The 16510-nt window shown below is 39.1% G+C and overlaps 1 protein-coding gene across 8 annotated transcripts in view; it reads left to right on the top strand.

The window, feature by feature from the left end:
* EVI5 (ecotropic viral integration site 5) overlaps positions 1-16510 on the top strand; it is an 87340-nt gene that overhangs the window by 878 nt on the left and 69952 nt on the right. For 7 of the 8 annotated variants that reach the window (XM_062581563.1, XM_062581561.1, XM_062581565.1 and 4 more), the window contains exon 1: positions 13032-13257. In XM_062581563.1, coding sequence (XP_062437547.1) covers positions 13109-13257 — 149 coding nt within the window. In that variant the 5' untranslated portion in view covers positions 13032-13108. Of the gene's footprint in view, positions 1-13027; positions 13258-16510 lie in introns of those variants that run through there. The other variant, XM_062581569.1, reaches the window with a different exon arrangement.

The following is a 16510-nucleotide window of genomic DNA, read 5'->3' as shown; positions in this document are numbered from 1 at the left end:
TATGAATCAGCACTGCCTGAATCTGATAAACCAGCCCGAGAGCAGCTGTGGCGCGTGTCCCCGAGGGGCTGTCCGGCCGTGCAGCAGATGTTCCGGGACGAAGGCTGGAGCGGGGCTGCCGCTTCCTCCCCGCGGCTCCCCGCGCTTCCCTCGCGCTGAGGCACGGGGACTTCCTGAGCTTGGCTGTTCGGGGGTTTTGTTCCATTAAGGAGCAGGCAATTCTGCAATAGTAGAGTGGAATATTTTATGCAGTGTTTTAAATGTCAAATTCTTGCTTAAAAAGAAAATGCTTTCAGCTGGTAGTTGGGGAAGTTGGACAATAAAGGAAGCAAGTCTGACTTTTTGAAGTTCTTTTCTGAAACAGCCTGTGTTGTTTGCCCTGACTATACGCTCTAGTTCAGTTTTGCAAGGCCTGATTAAAAATAGTTACATTTGCTCTTTGCAAGTGATTTTAGCAGCATATAATTTTGAATGGTTAGATGTGTTCTCTGAAGTTCTTCAATATAATATCACTTTAAATTGTAGATGGGATGCTGAATTGCTTTGGCATGCCTTGTTCTACCTGTTTATACCAACATTATCTGTTGCTAAATTTTGGATTAATTTAAATGGGGAATGCTATCTTGCTTTCCCTGTAGTCCTGTCTGATTAAGTGTCTGTAGTTAAACAAAGAAGTACACCTTGTTGCTCCTGAGAGGAGTGGTGATTGGAATAAGTAGTTAGGAAGTTAGGAAGGAGGCTTAAAAATAACATGGGGGGACTTGTCTTGCTTAGCTCAGTTTTACATATGTATGTGAAATGTTCTTGTATGTGTGTGCATTTTGACAGAAGCTATGTGCTCACAAGGTAGAGGCAGAAGTGATTTAGTGAATGCTAGCTTTTTATGCAGATTTTCCTTTGTTTATGCTGTTTTGTTTCCTGTGATCTCTGGAGGATATTGCTAGCAGTGAAGTGGTTGGCAGGGGGGATCAGGAGTGTGTAGCCTGCTGCAGGGTTCAGTCAGTGAAGGATGTGACTTCTTTTTGGACACATTGGTAGCAGTCCTCATGTTATTTCTGCATAAGCTCCATAGCTATCAATTTTGACGGCTAATTTTCCTTAAAAGTAATCTTTGAGTCTCAATGAGGCAATTGCTCTATAGCTGGGACTGAAGTACAAATTGGCTTTTTGGGGGACACTGGGTAAGGTGTTGTCATAGAATGACCGTGGGCATCCAGCCATCTTTATCAGTTTCCAACTTGGAAAAACAGTAAGACCCACTGCCAAATTTCTTCTTTTGTCTGGACAAATTTTACTTGTCTTTTGTGTTTTGTTCTTAAAATACCTACCTTGTCTAATCTGTGTTGTTTTGCAGTAAATTTTAATTTATTTTTACTTCTGCAGCTTTATTCTGAAAAGAAAAAAGGCTTAATGTTTGGGTACTAGGTAGTATATTGAGTTCCATTGCAAGGTGTGCAAATGAAGATTTGAAATTCTTGAGGTATTTTTAATGCATTATTGCCATGACTGGATTTTCACAAATTTCCAGTTTCGTATTAATGTCTGCTTGAGAACATCATAACATTTCTTTATATTCTTTCAAATATCATTTAAGCAGCATAGTTTTGTAGCATCATAATAATAATTCTGACTCATCAGTATCGTATGCTATACTAGCTGTGTATTTTTTTCTTCAATTCAGTTTCTGCAGGGTGGCAGATGGGACCAATCTTGTAGTAGTAGATTGCTGATGCTGCAAGTTGATAGTGCTCTTGTAACTGATAGGGTGGTATGAGAGAAAATGGCTTACCTTGATTCTCTATATAAAAGAGACTAAACCACTATTGAAAGCGGTTTAAAATGAGTGTCAAACTAATAGCTCTATTTGAGATGTCTATCTACCTACCTTACCTAGAAGTTAATTCTACATCTTTGTTCTTTTTGAGGGGTTCTTGATTGCATGTAGTTTTAACAGCAGACTATTTGCAGACATGATAGAAAAGGAATTCCAGCTTCAATGTTCTCTGAAACACCAGAGCTAAGACCAATGTTCATTAAGCAAAGTGGATTTTTTTTTTTTTTTTGGTTTTGCTTTAGAGGTGGAACTTCTTGGTGTTTGCCTGAAGCTTTAATAAATATTTCTCAGCCCTTCAGAAGAAGAATTGTGATCAGTCTTTCTAAAGACAAATAGCCAAATGCAAGTTAAAATTCTGTAATGAGATAGTTGTAGACCCTGATAAAGATTTGAGAGTTTTGCTTAATCTTTTTGGTGCAAAATTGACACTAAAAGTCATCTTTATTGGTCCATTGAGATTTCTTGCATTTTTCCATCAGTATTTCTGTGTAGATGTTGGGGTGGATGGTGGGAGGGGTTGTCTCTATTTCCAAATGAAAGCATATCTGATTTTATTTGATAATATGTAAACATGTCACTTCTCTAAAGAGACATCTCCCTGTTATTTCATTAACAGTTAAGAAAATGAGTTTTCTAAGTGCTGTGCTTAAAGCCAGCAGGAAGACGGTCACAGGCTTCAGTAGCATAGAGGGAGACCTTCCTACTGCAACAAAAGGATGTTTACTTCCAGTTATACTGTAAATGTTTGGAGATGGTGTTTCTATGATCTAAGTGAATCAGTGAGCAAACTTTAATATTACAGGAAGACCACAGATCTTGGTGTGCCTCTTGTTAGATGAACTAGCTGTTGGTGTATGCACCTATGTTTAAATCTGTTACTCTTACTGAATAGCTTAGTCCAAGACTTCCCTACTTTGGAACTAACTAAATTGGTTATGTTTCTCACTTTAAAAAAAAACTTTACCTTCTATTTCTTGTACCCTATCTGCAGCTGCAAGTTGTAATGAATTTATAACTTGGAAGTAAGCTAATTACTAGCCAGTCACTTAGAATCTAATTTGATTTTTGAGTATAATTGATAGAAAGTTGACCTTTTTGCTGATTGCTTAAGGGAAAAAGCAATGATACCCTGAAGACGTGGTGTCAACAACCTCTTACTCATATGATTTGTTTTAAATTTCAGTATATAATTAATGGCCATGTTACCATGTTCTGCAAGACTGTCTCTGTTTTCCAGTTTCTCCATCGAGTTTAATTTTCTCTCCTCTGAGAGAGGACGATACACAAATCAATAAAAAGGAGATGGATATTGTGATTCCAGCTTGTAGATTGTGACATACAAATTCATATAGTTTCTTTAAATAAAGAGAATTGCACTTGGAAAAATGTTTGGTTTGCCAGTGTATAAAACCGCAGGTTGCATGGAATGGTATGTTTTTATTTGTCAGATATTTGAGCCTTTTAACTGTACCAGTTTAACTCCCTATATAGTATTTTTTTTTCCTCATACTTTTTTTTCCCCCCATTTGGTCAATTACATTCAAAAATTCATCTTAATTATGGCACAGTAAATACTTGAAAATATGTGACTAAGCTGTTTTTCACTTTTGCAGTATGGATATAAGGCTTCTGGTAAACTGTATTTACATACTTCTTATTTGTTTATTTTTACCCAAATGTATTTTAGTTGCTAGTTTAATCCCTAGCTGCTCTTTGGGAGCAAATTATTCTGGATTTGTTCTTGAAAGTGAATAGAACTTGGTACAATTTGGTGAATGATTGGAGTACCCTTCATGTGAATCTGTATGACTTGGAGTAAAGATTTCAACCTTAAGTGGATCAGTACAATGTTTTTATGAAGTAGTAGCCTCCTTAAATTGTATGTTACATTGTTATGTTATATATGTGAATTTGCTATTCTAAGTTTCTTTTTGCAGGCACATTATGGCCATCAAAATCTCAGTGCATTAGAGAATGAGGACCCCTGTTTTAAAGAAGAGATTCCTTAAATGTTAGTACAGAAAGCTTTCTGATTGTTGAAGAGTTGCATGATGTAATTATCTTCATATCAAAAAGGCTTGGAGAGCTAGTGAATATCAAAGGAAATGGAAGCTGGAGAATGCTAGCCATGGTACTCCTGCCTACTCTTAGTTGATGGTGTAGAAAAAACTGGAAATATGAGAGTAGATCCAGTATTTCTTTTTAAAGACTTCAGTAGAAACCAACTAGGTCAATTTGTCTAATAAAACATGCATATATATAATGAAACCATTTGAGGCCTGAATTAGGATTTTAGGTTGTCAGGAAACATGATAACAGGCTGATTCATCAGCCACCTCTCCCACATGTTATTGACTCTTGTTAATTTATTCTTTGGATATTACAATGCTATTAACTTTTTGAAGCAAGCAGTAAACTGGGTCCATGGAATGCTATATAATTGGCTTTGAAAACCACATCCATAATTTCAGTCCCAACTATATGAGCTCTTTTATATAACGTGTTTATGAGAAATGCAACTAAATTGCTTTCTGTATCATTGATTCTTTTGCATGTTTTTTCTTTCCTCTTTTAGAGAAGAAATGTTGGAGTGCATGCAATGTATATACACAGCAGTATTTGTGTAAGGCTTGCAGTATTTTACTTTGTCAGAAATACTGTCTTAAATATTCGTACCATATGACAATCCAGATGCTGACCATTTTAATACACATATCTATATTCTGTATTTCCCTGAATTAGGAAATTAACCCAACTTAATGTATACAGTAAAATACTTTTTTAAAGGAATCTAGTAGACATTAAGAAAAATATCTATCTGGCAAATGTAAAAATATGCAGAGGTAACATTTCTGGGTTTATTGTGAAGTGCTGTACAATACTGAAGGATTTATATAATCCTATGTAATGTGGGATACTGTGGTCTACCTTCAACTAGACTGATGTAAATATTTAATATGCTACTCAAATACAGTATTTCTTTGAGCATCTCAAATATATAGTCAGTTTTGCACTTAGTAATATGATGTTATCAGCAGCTAATTAAAGACACTAAACATAAAGCTGACATGCTGAGTTTTATGTATTTTAATTGGCGCATGTAATCTGCGCATCGTACGTATTGGTATGTAAACTCAATATAAACATTACTGTCTTTGCAGTGGCTTCAAGTAAGCAGCAGACATAAATCTGTGCCTTGCCTGGTGACTGATCAGATGGGTGAGAATTTCTGGTCCTTTCTGTTGCATCATTTACTCTGGATGATTTAGAAGTGCAGCAGAGGAACAAGTTTATAGTAATTTCTTACCTCTTGGCATTTCCCATCTCAAAATTTATGCATTTATTTAGGAGTCTCTGCATAGCCTTTGGCAAGCAGAGGGGAATGAACTTTTCCCATGCTCTTGGTCAAGTGGACAGAGTTGTGGCAAACTGGAAATGGCATAGTTGCTAACATGGCACGTGCAGCATGAATGAATACACTCAGTTTGGAGCTTGCTTCTGCCTGCTTGGCCTGGATTGCTCGCAGAGCTTTCTGATGCCTTCCTGCAAAAGGCCAAGTAGGCCTAATCCTGCCTGTGTGGCTCCATCTGGCTTTCCTCAGTGGAAGGTGTTGGTGTCCCTTGGAGAAGGCTGGGAGCACGGTTTGTGTTCTCAGTGTGGATTAATTGACAGATTCTTGAGTGAGACTCTTTGGGGGGAGGAAAACTGTTCTTAAAGTACGTTGACCCAATGTTTTTTGCTTGTACACTCATACCCATTAATAATGTTTTGATCATGCTGCTGGTGTTGATTTGGCATGTATCCCAGGTTGTATAGGTTACTTTTTATACTTTTCAAATGTAACTTGAATTTCTCTGGAAAATGAGGAAATGTTAAGGAGGCAACTCTGTGCAGTGGGGAAGCTGGTGGAGGTGTGCAGAGCGAGGAGCCCTGCTGCTGGGGGGCTGCCAGCTGCAGTCAGTTAGCTAAAGGGACAGAGCCTGCATGGGCTGAGCACAGCAGGACCATGGAGCAGAGTCTGGGCTTCTGGTGGGATCCCTGTGGCCTCTGGGTAGCCCTTGCCGTGGTGGGTTACGGAGCACAGGAAGGTGCTGGGGAGAGTGACTTTGTAATGTCAGTGGTTCAGCGGCGAGGTGGCATTGGTGTGTATGTGTAGCGAGAGGGTGATGGCAAAGGCAGGTCTTCTCATGTGTGGTTAGTTACCACTGTGCCTCGTTTAAAAGTTGGGGATGCGCCTTGCCCTTGATGTCCCTGGCTGTCCTTGTTACCCCCACAAACAGTTGAGCAGATGACCGATCCCTTTTCAGAAGTAAAGGGTAGCAAAGGAAAGGACAGTCCATAATTGCAGCGTGTGCTCTCCCTAGCCAAAGGGGATGCTGTTGCAGGCCTGCAGAGCAATCACTAGTTAGAAAATAACCTGTTCTTAAAAGAAACATTTGTTCAGGAAAACCTTGAGGAGACTCTGTCCCAAAGCCAAAAGAAAGAAAACAGCTGAAGCTTAAGGGTTTTGTTTTCCTTGTGTCTTTCCAGAATGCTGGGTTAAGCAAAATCATGTTCCTAAAAAGCCGGAAGGTGTTAAACTACATGCTTGTATGGACTTCCCGGTGTTTTCAGGAGCTGATGATACTCAATAGAGGTATTCACCATCATTCCTGATGAATTTATTTGGTAATTTAAAGGCAGAAAAACTAATTCCAACAACTCGATAGCTCTGTGAATTTTAATTTGGGGAGCCTGAGTTTCTCTGGAGGGGTCAGAAGGTGAAACCTTTAGCCCTCTCCTTTGTGCTCTTAGGGGAAAGAGGTGCATCTCTCTCCAGGGAGAGTCGGTGTGATTCATTTCCGTGCTGCGCGTGTACTGCCTTGCCAGTGGGACACGGATTTCTCCTTGCAGGGACTGTCAGCAGGAAGGTTGAAAACGGCTGTGGTCTGTGGTTTAGCAGTGCTGTGCTGTTAGATGGAATGGTGTACACAGAGCTGAAAATACAGTAAGTAGCAGGAAGTTTCCTCCTTTATTACAAGAAGGATAAAGAGTTTGGGCAAGTGCAGGAGCCCTGTGTGCTGATTTATGGGAATATTGGGGTGTTGCCCCTATAAAGGGGTTTTCAGTTTCAAATTCCAGTGAATGACTCAATGCAATTTTTCTGTTGAGTATGAATTTAGAATTATAGCATAGGTGAAGTGATGAAATAGAAAGAATCTTATTACTTGACCTTATTTGGGGAAATGGATAGAAAGCTGATATCCAAATATGTTTATGTAATCTGGGTCCGAGAGCCTTCACTGATGCTGACAGTCTGAGATAAGAGCTGGTGTTAGGTTTGTGGGAAACCATGGAAAAGCCTGGCAAAAGGGATGTAGGTTTGGGCAGTTATTTGTCAGAACACTTTCTTAATTTAGCCTTGGCCTTGGATGACAGCCATGGTTGTTTCCCCAGACAAATTCTTTGTGCATTTTAAATGCAAACTTCACTGTGAGACTTCTCACTTTTAAACAGTTGCTTTTTGTAAGAGAGTGCGTGTTGCTTGCTTTTAAGTGTTAATGTTTTCTGATATTTGATTAGGATTTTTTTTTTTTTTTTACTTCTGGTACTGCTTTTTCTCTGAATTCTTCCTAATACCTATGAACTGCTGTGTAGAAAGGCCAACCTGTTAGATCATCATCGTGATCTAACTGCAGTCCTGCAAGATTTTCTTGAATAAATCTTTTTCTTGGTATTCCTGGCATACATAATTTGGCTCTATGAACTTTTATATAAAAAAGGCTTAATGCCTAGTGAGCTGTTGCTAAATGACTGCTTAATGTTATTAAGGTACTTCACATTTTTGTGCTTTCCCTCCCCGCCTCATCCCTTCCTCGCAAGTGTGTCTTGTACAGAGTGTGATCCAGACTGCTGTTTTGGATTTACTTTTTCACCATAGCTCTTCCTAGTTACTTTACCTTTAAGAAATAAAAGTTGACTCTGTACTTACTCTTTCTCTGTCATGCTGTTATTCTAAATTACTGTGTTTCTAGTATTTGTATGCGAGATTGCTTAAAATACAATGGGTGACTTTTATAACCTACTGTATATGGCAATCATGTTTGTTGTGTTTTCAAGATCAGCCCTGGTTCTGTCAGCATCTATTTTTGGAATAATTGCATTACTTGTCATATTTAAGCAGTTTAAAGCCTTTGAGAAAATAATCAGTCCTCTCAGCAAGTGAGATGTATGAGTTGTCTTTATCATAATGCTATTTTAGTCAGAGTGAAGCAGCAATAATTTATCCCTTCATGGCAACAGAGAATAAAGGATGTTGGATGTTGACTGAGTGAAATATTAATACATATCTGAAATTTAAGATTTTGAAATATCTAACAAATTTCTGTCTTTTTTTGTGCAAAAGATGTCCAAATGCTAGTATTGAAAGTGCTTCTTGAAGTTATTGTTGAAAGATCATATGATTTTTAATATATTGAAATAATGTTGGGCAGAAAACTTAGGTGATGTAAAAACCAGCTGGAACCTTTTTCTGCTGCTTAATTTAGGACCTTATTTTTCCCACCTATGGTTTTTATTCCTGCATGTGATGATTCCAGGCAACATCTATTACTCTTTCCAGAATGAATGTCAAGCATATAGATCTTGCACTTCGTAGTCCTTCAGGAGAGATTAAGTGTGTTGTTGCCAAGGAAGACTAAGTGGGGAGATTGGGTCCCACCATTTTGCTTTTGTCCTGTAGTGGTGTTCTTGCTTCCTAAAGGCACTCAGCATATCTTTCTTTCAATATGATGGGAAAATAAATTCATGGGAATCAAATCTAGCAATAAATACTCATCATAGCATGTTATTTAAGTGTTTCTGCTTTAGAAGCTAGTGACAATTTTGTGTTTATAAGCAGCACAGTATATAGACTTTTTAAATACACTTTTATCCAAGACTTACCAACAATGTTCCTTTGGAACAGATAATACTGAGAGGTACTCATTTCAACTAAAAAATAGAAATAAAAAAATGGAACTTTAAGATTGCCTGTACTGTTTTTTGAGTCTCAAATTATAGTTGTAAGCTGTTATGCTGTTGGATTAGGGCAAGTTTCTTTGCATGCATTTTGAATGTTAACATTACTGAATAAAAGGCATGCAAAAGTTAACAGAAAAGAATTTTTCAGAAATTTGACTACTTTATTTTGTTAAAGTAGACTTGCCTAGCTTCATGTGCTCCACTGGAGAATTGTGGTGTTTGTTCTTTGTGTTCTGACCTCTGAGTATTGAGATGTGAGAATTTAATTCATTAAACTCAAGGAAGATGAAGAACCTTGGAACTATTTTGTCCAAAACAGTACCATAGTGAGCTGTGTTCTAACCTGTTCCCTAACTATAGGTCATGTCTATGGAGCAAGTAAAATTCAGATATTGAAGGTGGCATCCCTAACTCATAGTGTGCCCCTCAGGCTTTCTACCATGTCACTTCTTAATCTTAAAATGTCATGTTAGAGTGCATCATGGGATCACACAATACTTTAGGTTTAAGGGGACTTTTGGCAGTTACCTAGCCAACACTATGTTCAAAACGAAGCTAGCTTCGAAGATGGATTAGGTTGCAGAAGTCTTATCCAGTCTAGTTTTGAACATTTTCAGCGATGGAGATTCCATAACTTCCCTGGACAACCTGTTCTCATGCTTAAACATTCACTCTGAACACCCCCCAAAATCTGGTGAGGGAATTTGCCACATCTATCAGGATTTCCTTTGCTGTGGCTTGCAGCCGTTGCCTCTAGTCCTTCTGCTGTTCACCTCTGGGAAGTCAGTCTGTTTTCTCCTAATGCTCCCCCAAAGGTGTAGGCAGTGAGTGAGATTTTGTTACTGTGCAGAGTTGTTGCTGAGAGTTCTTGAAACACATAACTGGCTCTAGACGGGCTCTGTAAGCAATTAGCCCTTTAGCACTAGGTATCTGCTGGGTTGCTATAATTACAGAGGGCTTGTGTGTTTTGTTTTAATGGTTCTGTTAGTTCTTTAAATTAGGCTGATAGGAATATTTCCGTTGTTCTGCAGTTTAGTTTGTTGTCTTTGAATCAAATGGACCCTGCACTTGCACTGAAATATTCTCTTAGCATAGTTATCTCTATTGCATAAGGAAAAAAAAGCATGATAATACAGTGTAGTAAGTCTCAATGCCAGTAGCTGTAAAAATACAGCTTAAAAAAGGAGTCTTATATTGATGTTACTAATTCTTGAATCCATATTACTAACGAATTTTTCAAATACTATCAGACATGTGGAAAGCTAGCATTAAATGTAACATCTGGGCATCAGAATATGCCAACTTAGAACAATTGATGTCTTTTATTTATCATCCTTGCTTACTAGTTGAGATCCATTTTAGCAAAATGCAGCGTAGACCAGTATAGGCTAAATGGAAGCTAACAGGCCAAATCAGACTTGCAGATTGGTTGCTCCTGAGTCTCAGAAGACAGGATAGAAGGGTGCTGCTTGGCTTGCTTTGGGAAGAAGGATATTCTGCAGTGGGGACAACTTGCAGCTTTTATACCTTTTGGCCTCATGGTGGCTGTGCATGCTCTTCCTGCTGCTTCACATGTCCTTTGGACCACTCCTTTGAACTCTCCGCTCTGGGGACTGGTGGAGTTGTCCTGAATTTCTGTTCAGGGGAAGGTCTTGCAGGTGCAGCAAGAGATGCTTGGAGCTTTGTATGCCCTCACACATGCCACTGGACAGCTTCAGGGGAGAAGGGCTACAGGATTTTACTGCTCTTGACATAAAGAGAGACTCTGAAATGTCTAATCTACAACACCTGGAAAGCTGAATCATTCCCAAGTATGTCTGCATTGCAGAGTAAGCTTAGATTTATACTGAACCACTAGCCAAGCACACATTTCCATTTTGTTTGGTTTTGAAGGTGTCTTATTCCTGACCAGCTGATCTCTCTAGGGATAGAAATCTGCTGGGTGGAGATCTGTTGCTTCTTGGGCTACCAACGTGCCTAGTTACTAAAAGGCTTCATTCTTTAAATTCTTTGCTTAGTAGGCTTTAGATTCCTGGTACAGTTTCAATAGTGTGTCTTTGGTCTATGGTAAGGGAAAAAGTTTGGGGAAAAATTAGGAAGGAGAAAGATTGTGTTTAATTAAACTTATTGTGAGGAGGAGGTGAGGGAACACACTGTAAGTGAGAAGGGCAAGGAAGATGGAAGGCAAAGAAGAATAAAAAGAAATAGAATATTGAAGGCAAAGACATAATGTTGTGTTATAGAGAACATGAAAAAGTGGATGAAATAATGTGTTTTCATTTTGGGGTTTTTATTTCATTAAATGTGTCCTGCTCAAGAGAAGCATCTTAACTGCTTTAAAGTAAAAATGCCACAACTTTGGGGTATGTGATGTAATGAGAGAAAGCAAGGGTGTCTGTCTTCTGATTCATAGACCCATGCCTTCTGAAGGATATTTCCTCTTGCCTCCCCCCAAATCTTTGCAGGTATTTTGTGTCACAAGCTAGTGGGATTTTTGAGCATTTTTTTTCCTTCCTTTTTGATATGACCTTGTGGGAATTGAATTTATTCTCTTTACTATTGAGGACTTTCCAATAGCCTAATTAATACAGTTTTCCATCTCAATGTTCCATTTAATACTTAAGACTTTGTTTGTGTCAGGGGGAAGTGTTATGGTTTGCTAGTGCTCCCATTTCCTTTAAAGAAAAAATAAAATAAAAGCTGTCCATCAGTTGCCCCAAGTGTGAAGTCAGTGTGCTGAGATAGTTTATTTTTGCAGTTGAAATTCTGCTTTAATTAGGTTCTATCAGAGGATCATGAAGGGATTTTTTTTTCCTGAGGTTCAAGGCCTTGTATAAGCTGTGCTGCAGAATTGTTTGTGACAGCCATTGAGCAATTCACAACTTTGAGGAAGTCAGCAAATGTCAAAATAAATAGTTGTCAGCAACACTACTTCAAAGGAAGTTTCCCCCTTCCACCTTTCCACCTGCCTTTTTTTTTTTTTTTTGAAAATATCTAGTTTTTCCTAGCCATAGCCAGCTAGCTGTTTATAAGTGCATTCAGATTTTCTTTAAGTTGAGCCAGAACTGAAGTCAGCGTATGCGCAGCTTGAGGTGAAAGCCTTTTGTATTTTCAGTGGCTGAAGGAAGACCTTATGAAGGGTTCATTAGAAATACATCCAGGAACTGCCGTTCCTTTCGTGATCAGTAAGGAAAGGGAAGCCCAAAAAGCAGAATTGGCTGGGCTGTGTTACCCCCATAATCTGCTGCTACTGTGTGGCCAGGCACCGGTTTTATGCCACGTGTGGGGGTACACTTCCCCCTGGGATCAGCCTCGCTGGCTGCCTCCATCCTGGACCCGCAGCTTCCCCTTCACAGCTCTGGGTACTTTCCCGCTCCGCTAACCACTCTGCCTCTGCTCTTCAAGTCCCCCTCAAACCCCTGAATTGCCCACAATCTACCGTCAGTTTATGGGTCAGGTGTACCTGGCCATGTAGGTGTAGCCTGAAGAGGAGGGAGAAGAGCTGGCAATATGATGTCTGATGAAAGACGTTTAGGAGCTGCTGTTGTAAATCCTTGGGTTTAGTTTCCATGTGAGACATCTTTCCACACTGTAGGATGTCAGAAGATCTTACTTTGGTGCAGATCAGAAATGTGCTGTCACCACCACTACTATCATCCTGGTCCTGTCCTGTCCTGCTGCTGTAAATGTTCGTGAAGGTTAGGGGAAACCTGGCTGGCCTGGTGTGTTTCCACTGATGCACTTCCCCTGCCTCAGTGTCCCTCAGTAAAACAGCTGAATGTTTCTTTATCTACTTTTCTGCTGTTTGTGCCATTATTATTTAATCAAAAGATTTTAAAGTACACTTCTACTTGTTTTTGCACTGGGAAGTTTGAACTGATCCTGTGGTATTCTTGCACTGTAGAAACTCATTCTGAGAATATGCTTTAGGATTCTCTCTTAGTCTCTCGCACATGTGCATATTGCCATAGTTGCATACTATTTCTCCTATAATATTGTTGCTTGTGTTACTTCTGACAACTTTGGGTGTTCTGAAGAAATAACCAGTGTCCTACTCCCTGTAAGGTGTGAGCTGTAAACAAGGTTAGCTTATACGTATTGCATCTCTTGGCTCTGATCAGTGAGAGCAGGTTGCTGAAAGAAGATTAAAAATGAGAACTATTGCAACTTCTTTTCTTTTTGTCGTTGCAGGTGGCGACAGACAAGGTTGCAGGAAGGCTGAGCTCTACTCTCTCATGGGTGAAGAACACTGTATCGCACAGAGTCAGCCAAATGGCCAGTCAGGTGGCAAGTCCATCTGCCTCATTACACACTACATCCTCCTCTACCACTCTGTCCACACCAGCATTATCGCCATCCTCACCAACACAGCTGAGTCCAGATGACTTGGAATTACTGGCTAAACTGGAAGAACAGAACAGGTAAATGGAGAACTTGCTGTTCTGAAACGATAAAAATGAGATTAAAATGGTGGTGTTGCAGTTTCAGTGTAGTCTTCATGCCATAGCATCTTACTATTTTCAGGGCCCCTGGATATAAAAACTGGTGTATTCCTGAGCTATGTTTTTAAAAGTTCTGTTTTTATGGAACTCTGAAGTGTTTTTCTCTTCTGGCTTTACAGGAGTGTTTATAGCTGCCACTTATCCTAAGAGTTTACACTGGAGCCACATGAATTTCAGTATCCAATTTGAAATGAAATATCTCAGGAATGGGACTTTCATGTAACTTTCCTTTCCAGGTCATAATGATAACTTTTTTATCAGCTCTCTGAAAAGTTGAGGATTTCTGAATTCCAGTTTCTCCATTTGTACCACTTTTTCACTGTTCTTGCTTTCCACTGCATGTCCTGATCACTTCATGGGCCTTTTAGCATATTAGCTGTTTCCTAATGACAGCGTAGGTTTGGCACACTTTCTGGTTGGAGATGTTAGAAAGATGCAAATACTGAAAGATAGCAGCTTTTACAATTAAGGGCTCAAGCAAAGTCCTTCACTTTGTATTCTGTAATTTAGTCTGTGAATAAGGCTGTTTAGTACAGATATAGCTTATTAAGGAGCCTTCTCAGCTTCTCTGTCCAATGCCTGGAGGCGGTCTTATGCTTAGACGTGGGCCAGTGTTCAGCCCTCTACACTTACAAGAATTAGTAGATGCTTTCCACTGTTACGCTAGTGGTGACAGGTGGCATAATACCTTAATTTCATGACAAGGAAATCCCTTATCAGTCTTTCCATCCTGACTTCTTGTTTAATATTTTGGTATAGTAGGCAACAATTGTTTTTATAGGCATGTCATGCTTGCATATTTATCTGTGCAGATATGCACATGGATATAATAAGACCTAACTTTCCGTGGATCACTTGCTCTTGACTTGTACAGTGACTTCAAATTGGCTTCAACCTTTGACTCCTTGTAATGCTTGGTTATATTTGACCATATGTTTTAGTAGCTCATCAGAGGTCAACTTTAAAGGAAAATTTGAGCTCCAAATAGCATTTAGACTTAATAGATAGCTGCAGAGCTTTGATATCTTCTGTTGAAGGTTGCTATCTATCCTGCTGCAATGAAGTGCGGAGTTTGACAGGTTAGTCAAACTAGCTTCTGCTCTTCTAGCTTATGGACTAACTTGCTGGACTTTGCACTGAGGCGGCTGAGGAGTACTCGTGTTTTGTTTTGTTGATTCAGTTGCGAGTGTGGCAGCTCCTAGTAGAGGAAAAGAGTAAGTGGGAGGAGGGGCTGAAGCCATGTCTGCTGGCTTGTCTTATGTTCATACCTGCTGCCCTGTAGCAGTGCAACTTGCTGGGAATGTTACAGCTGTCTAGTCCTTGACTGAGAATGGAAGGCAGCTGCTAGAACCATGTCATCCTCTTTCCTTACAGTTTAAGGGATTATATCTTTGAAGATGTACTGTCTGTAACTTTCCCTGTGGTAGTAGTGGAAAAAATATCAAAAGAAGGAAAACAATTGTATTAAATGAAGCTCTAAGAAAGCTAGATTGTCAATTAATCATTTTCAGCTCAGTTAAAGGTGACTTTTAGAGGCCAGTGACTAACTTGTCTGATTTCCCCTGCCCCCTAACCCCCCCCCCCAAAAAAAAAAAAACACCTGATTTTGGCCATACCTTTATTTAACCCTACTTTTAGTTTTTGTTGTTGTATGTGAATTCTCATCAGAGGCTTTCCTATCAGATACTTCACACCAACTGTACCTCATCAGAGGCTTTCCTATCAGATACATCGCACCAACTGTACCTTTCTTCACAAGATACTATACTTTCAGGTAGAAATTTGATGCTGTTGTCATGCAGTTTGAATCTGCATTTTAACACAGTGACTCTTTGTTGATGAAGAATTGTGCCCTGAACATAGGGAACTATTCTTGTCTCTGCTTGCTAGGAGAATTACCAGTGATGGTTGTTTTTAAAGTTTTCCTTTTCATTGTTGGCTTTTATATGAATAAGGAGAATATGAATTAGTTGAGCAGATTAGAAACTGGAGTAACTCGAACTTTTATCAAACTATGTCCTGAGGCGTTTTGTAATGCAATTATACTGAAAGTCCTCAAAGTTGTTCAGTCCAGAGTCCTGAGAGCTGTTTGGCATTAGTAAATCATTTATAAAGTTTTAGATGAAAGAAAGCAGTTTCTAAACACTACAGATCTCGCATACTACCCACTGTATTGGGAACTTCTCATTAACAAATCTAAGGACAATGAGTTTATCCAGGTAAGGTCAAATTACAGAAGTTTAGCATAACTTTTATAGAAGACTGTGAAACTAAAAATGACTAAGCACTAGTGACTTTTTATAATCTTGAAATGTTTTTTCTGTGCTTGTTTTCCTCTGGCTACTTTGAATTAGATCTCTTGACACAGGCACAGATTGAGGAAAACCTGCAAATTTTTATTATGGATTGGTATAGGCCAGTTTTCTAAACATTAAAAAGATGGTTTTAAGTTCTTTTCCTCAAACTAAACTTTCTCTATTCCCTTAATAGGAACTAAATTAAAGTTGCTATCTTGAAAAAGTTTGATTTCAAAAAGCCACTATTGTTTAACCATTTTTGTCAAAACATTACAATAATATTGCCGTGATTATAATTGCTTTCATGGATCTAATTACTTTTGTTTTATTTTCTAACTTCCTAAATAATGGATGAAAGCTGGGAACAGGAAACATAATGTAAGCTCACAGCTAAGACAGATGGGGGGGGAGGGGGAGGAAAAAAAAAAAGCCCTTGATTTGTGGGGCTCAGTATTAGTTGCAGATTACCAGGCCTTTATGCCCAGAATCCCCAAGTCTCTCCAGCTCCTTGCAGAACTGATGGCTCTGGCAGGCAGCTAGCAGGGAAACCTGTGCACTGCTCCTTGCTTCTGGAGTACAAGTGTAACGCTGAGGCTGCACCTTCCCTGTAGGAGGCAGCACGGGTCACTGCCCTGCTGTCAGGGACTTGGTAGTCTTTATACACCCAGCTCTGATATCCCAAACTCTGTGCTTTCAACTCTAGGCTTTAAGTACCTATTCATTCGCTATAGCAGTCACTCTTGTTTGATTCCCTGTTCTTTTAGGTTAGATACTTTTCATGTGCTTATGAAACACTATTGATTCATGAGTAATTATCATCAAGTGTCAGCAAACTTCAGCTATTTGAAAATTGCTTTTGTTTTTAATCATTCTGT

The sequence above is a fragment of the Rhea pennata genome, chromosome 8 (assembly GCF_028389875.1).
Source record: "Rhea pennata isolate bPtePen1 chromosome 8, bPtePen1.pri, whole genome shotgun sequence".
Classification (NCBI taxonomy): domain Eukaryota; kingdom Metazoa; phylum Chordata; class Aves; order Rheiformes; family Rheidae; genus Rhea; species Rhea pennata.
Note: the sequence above shows the minus strand (reverse complement) of the source record. Positions and strands in the feature narration are given on the sequence as shown.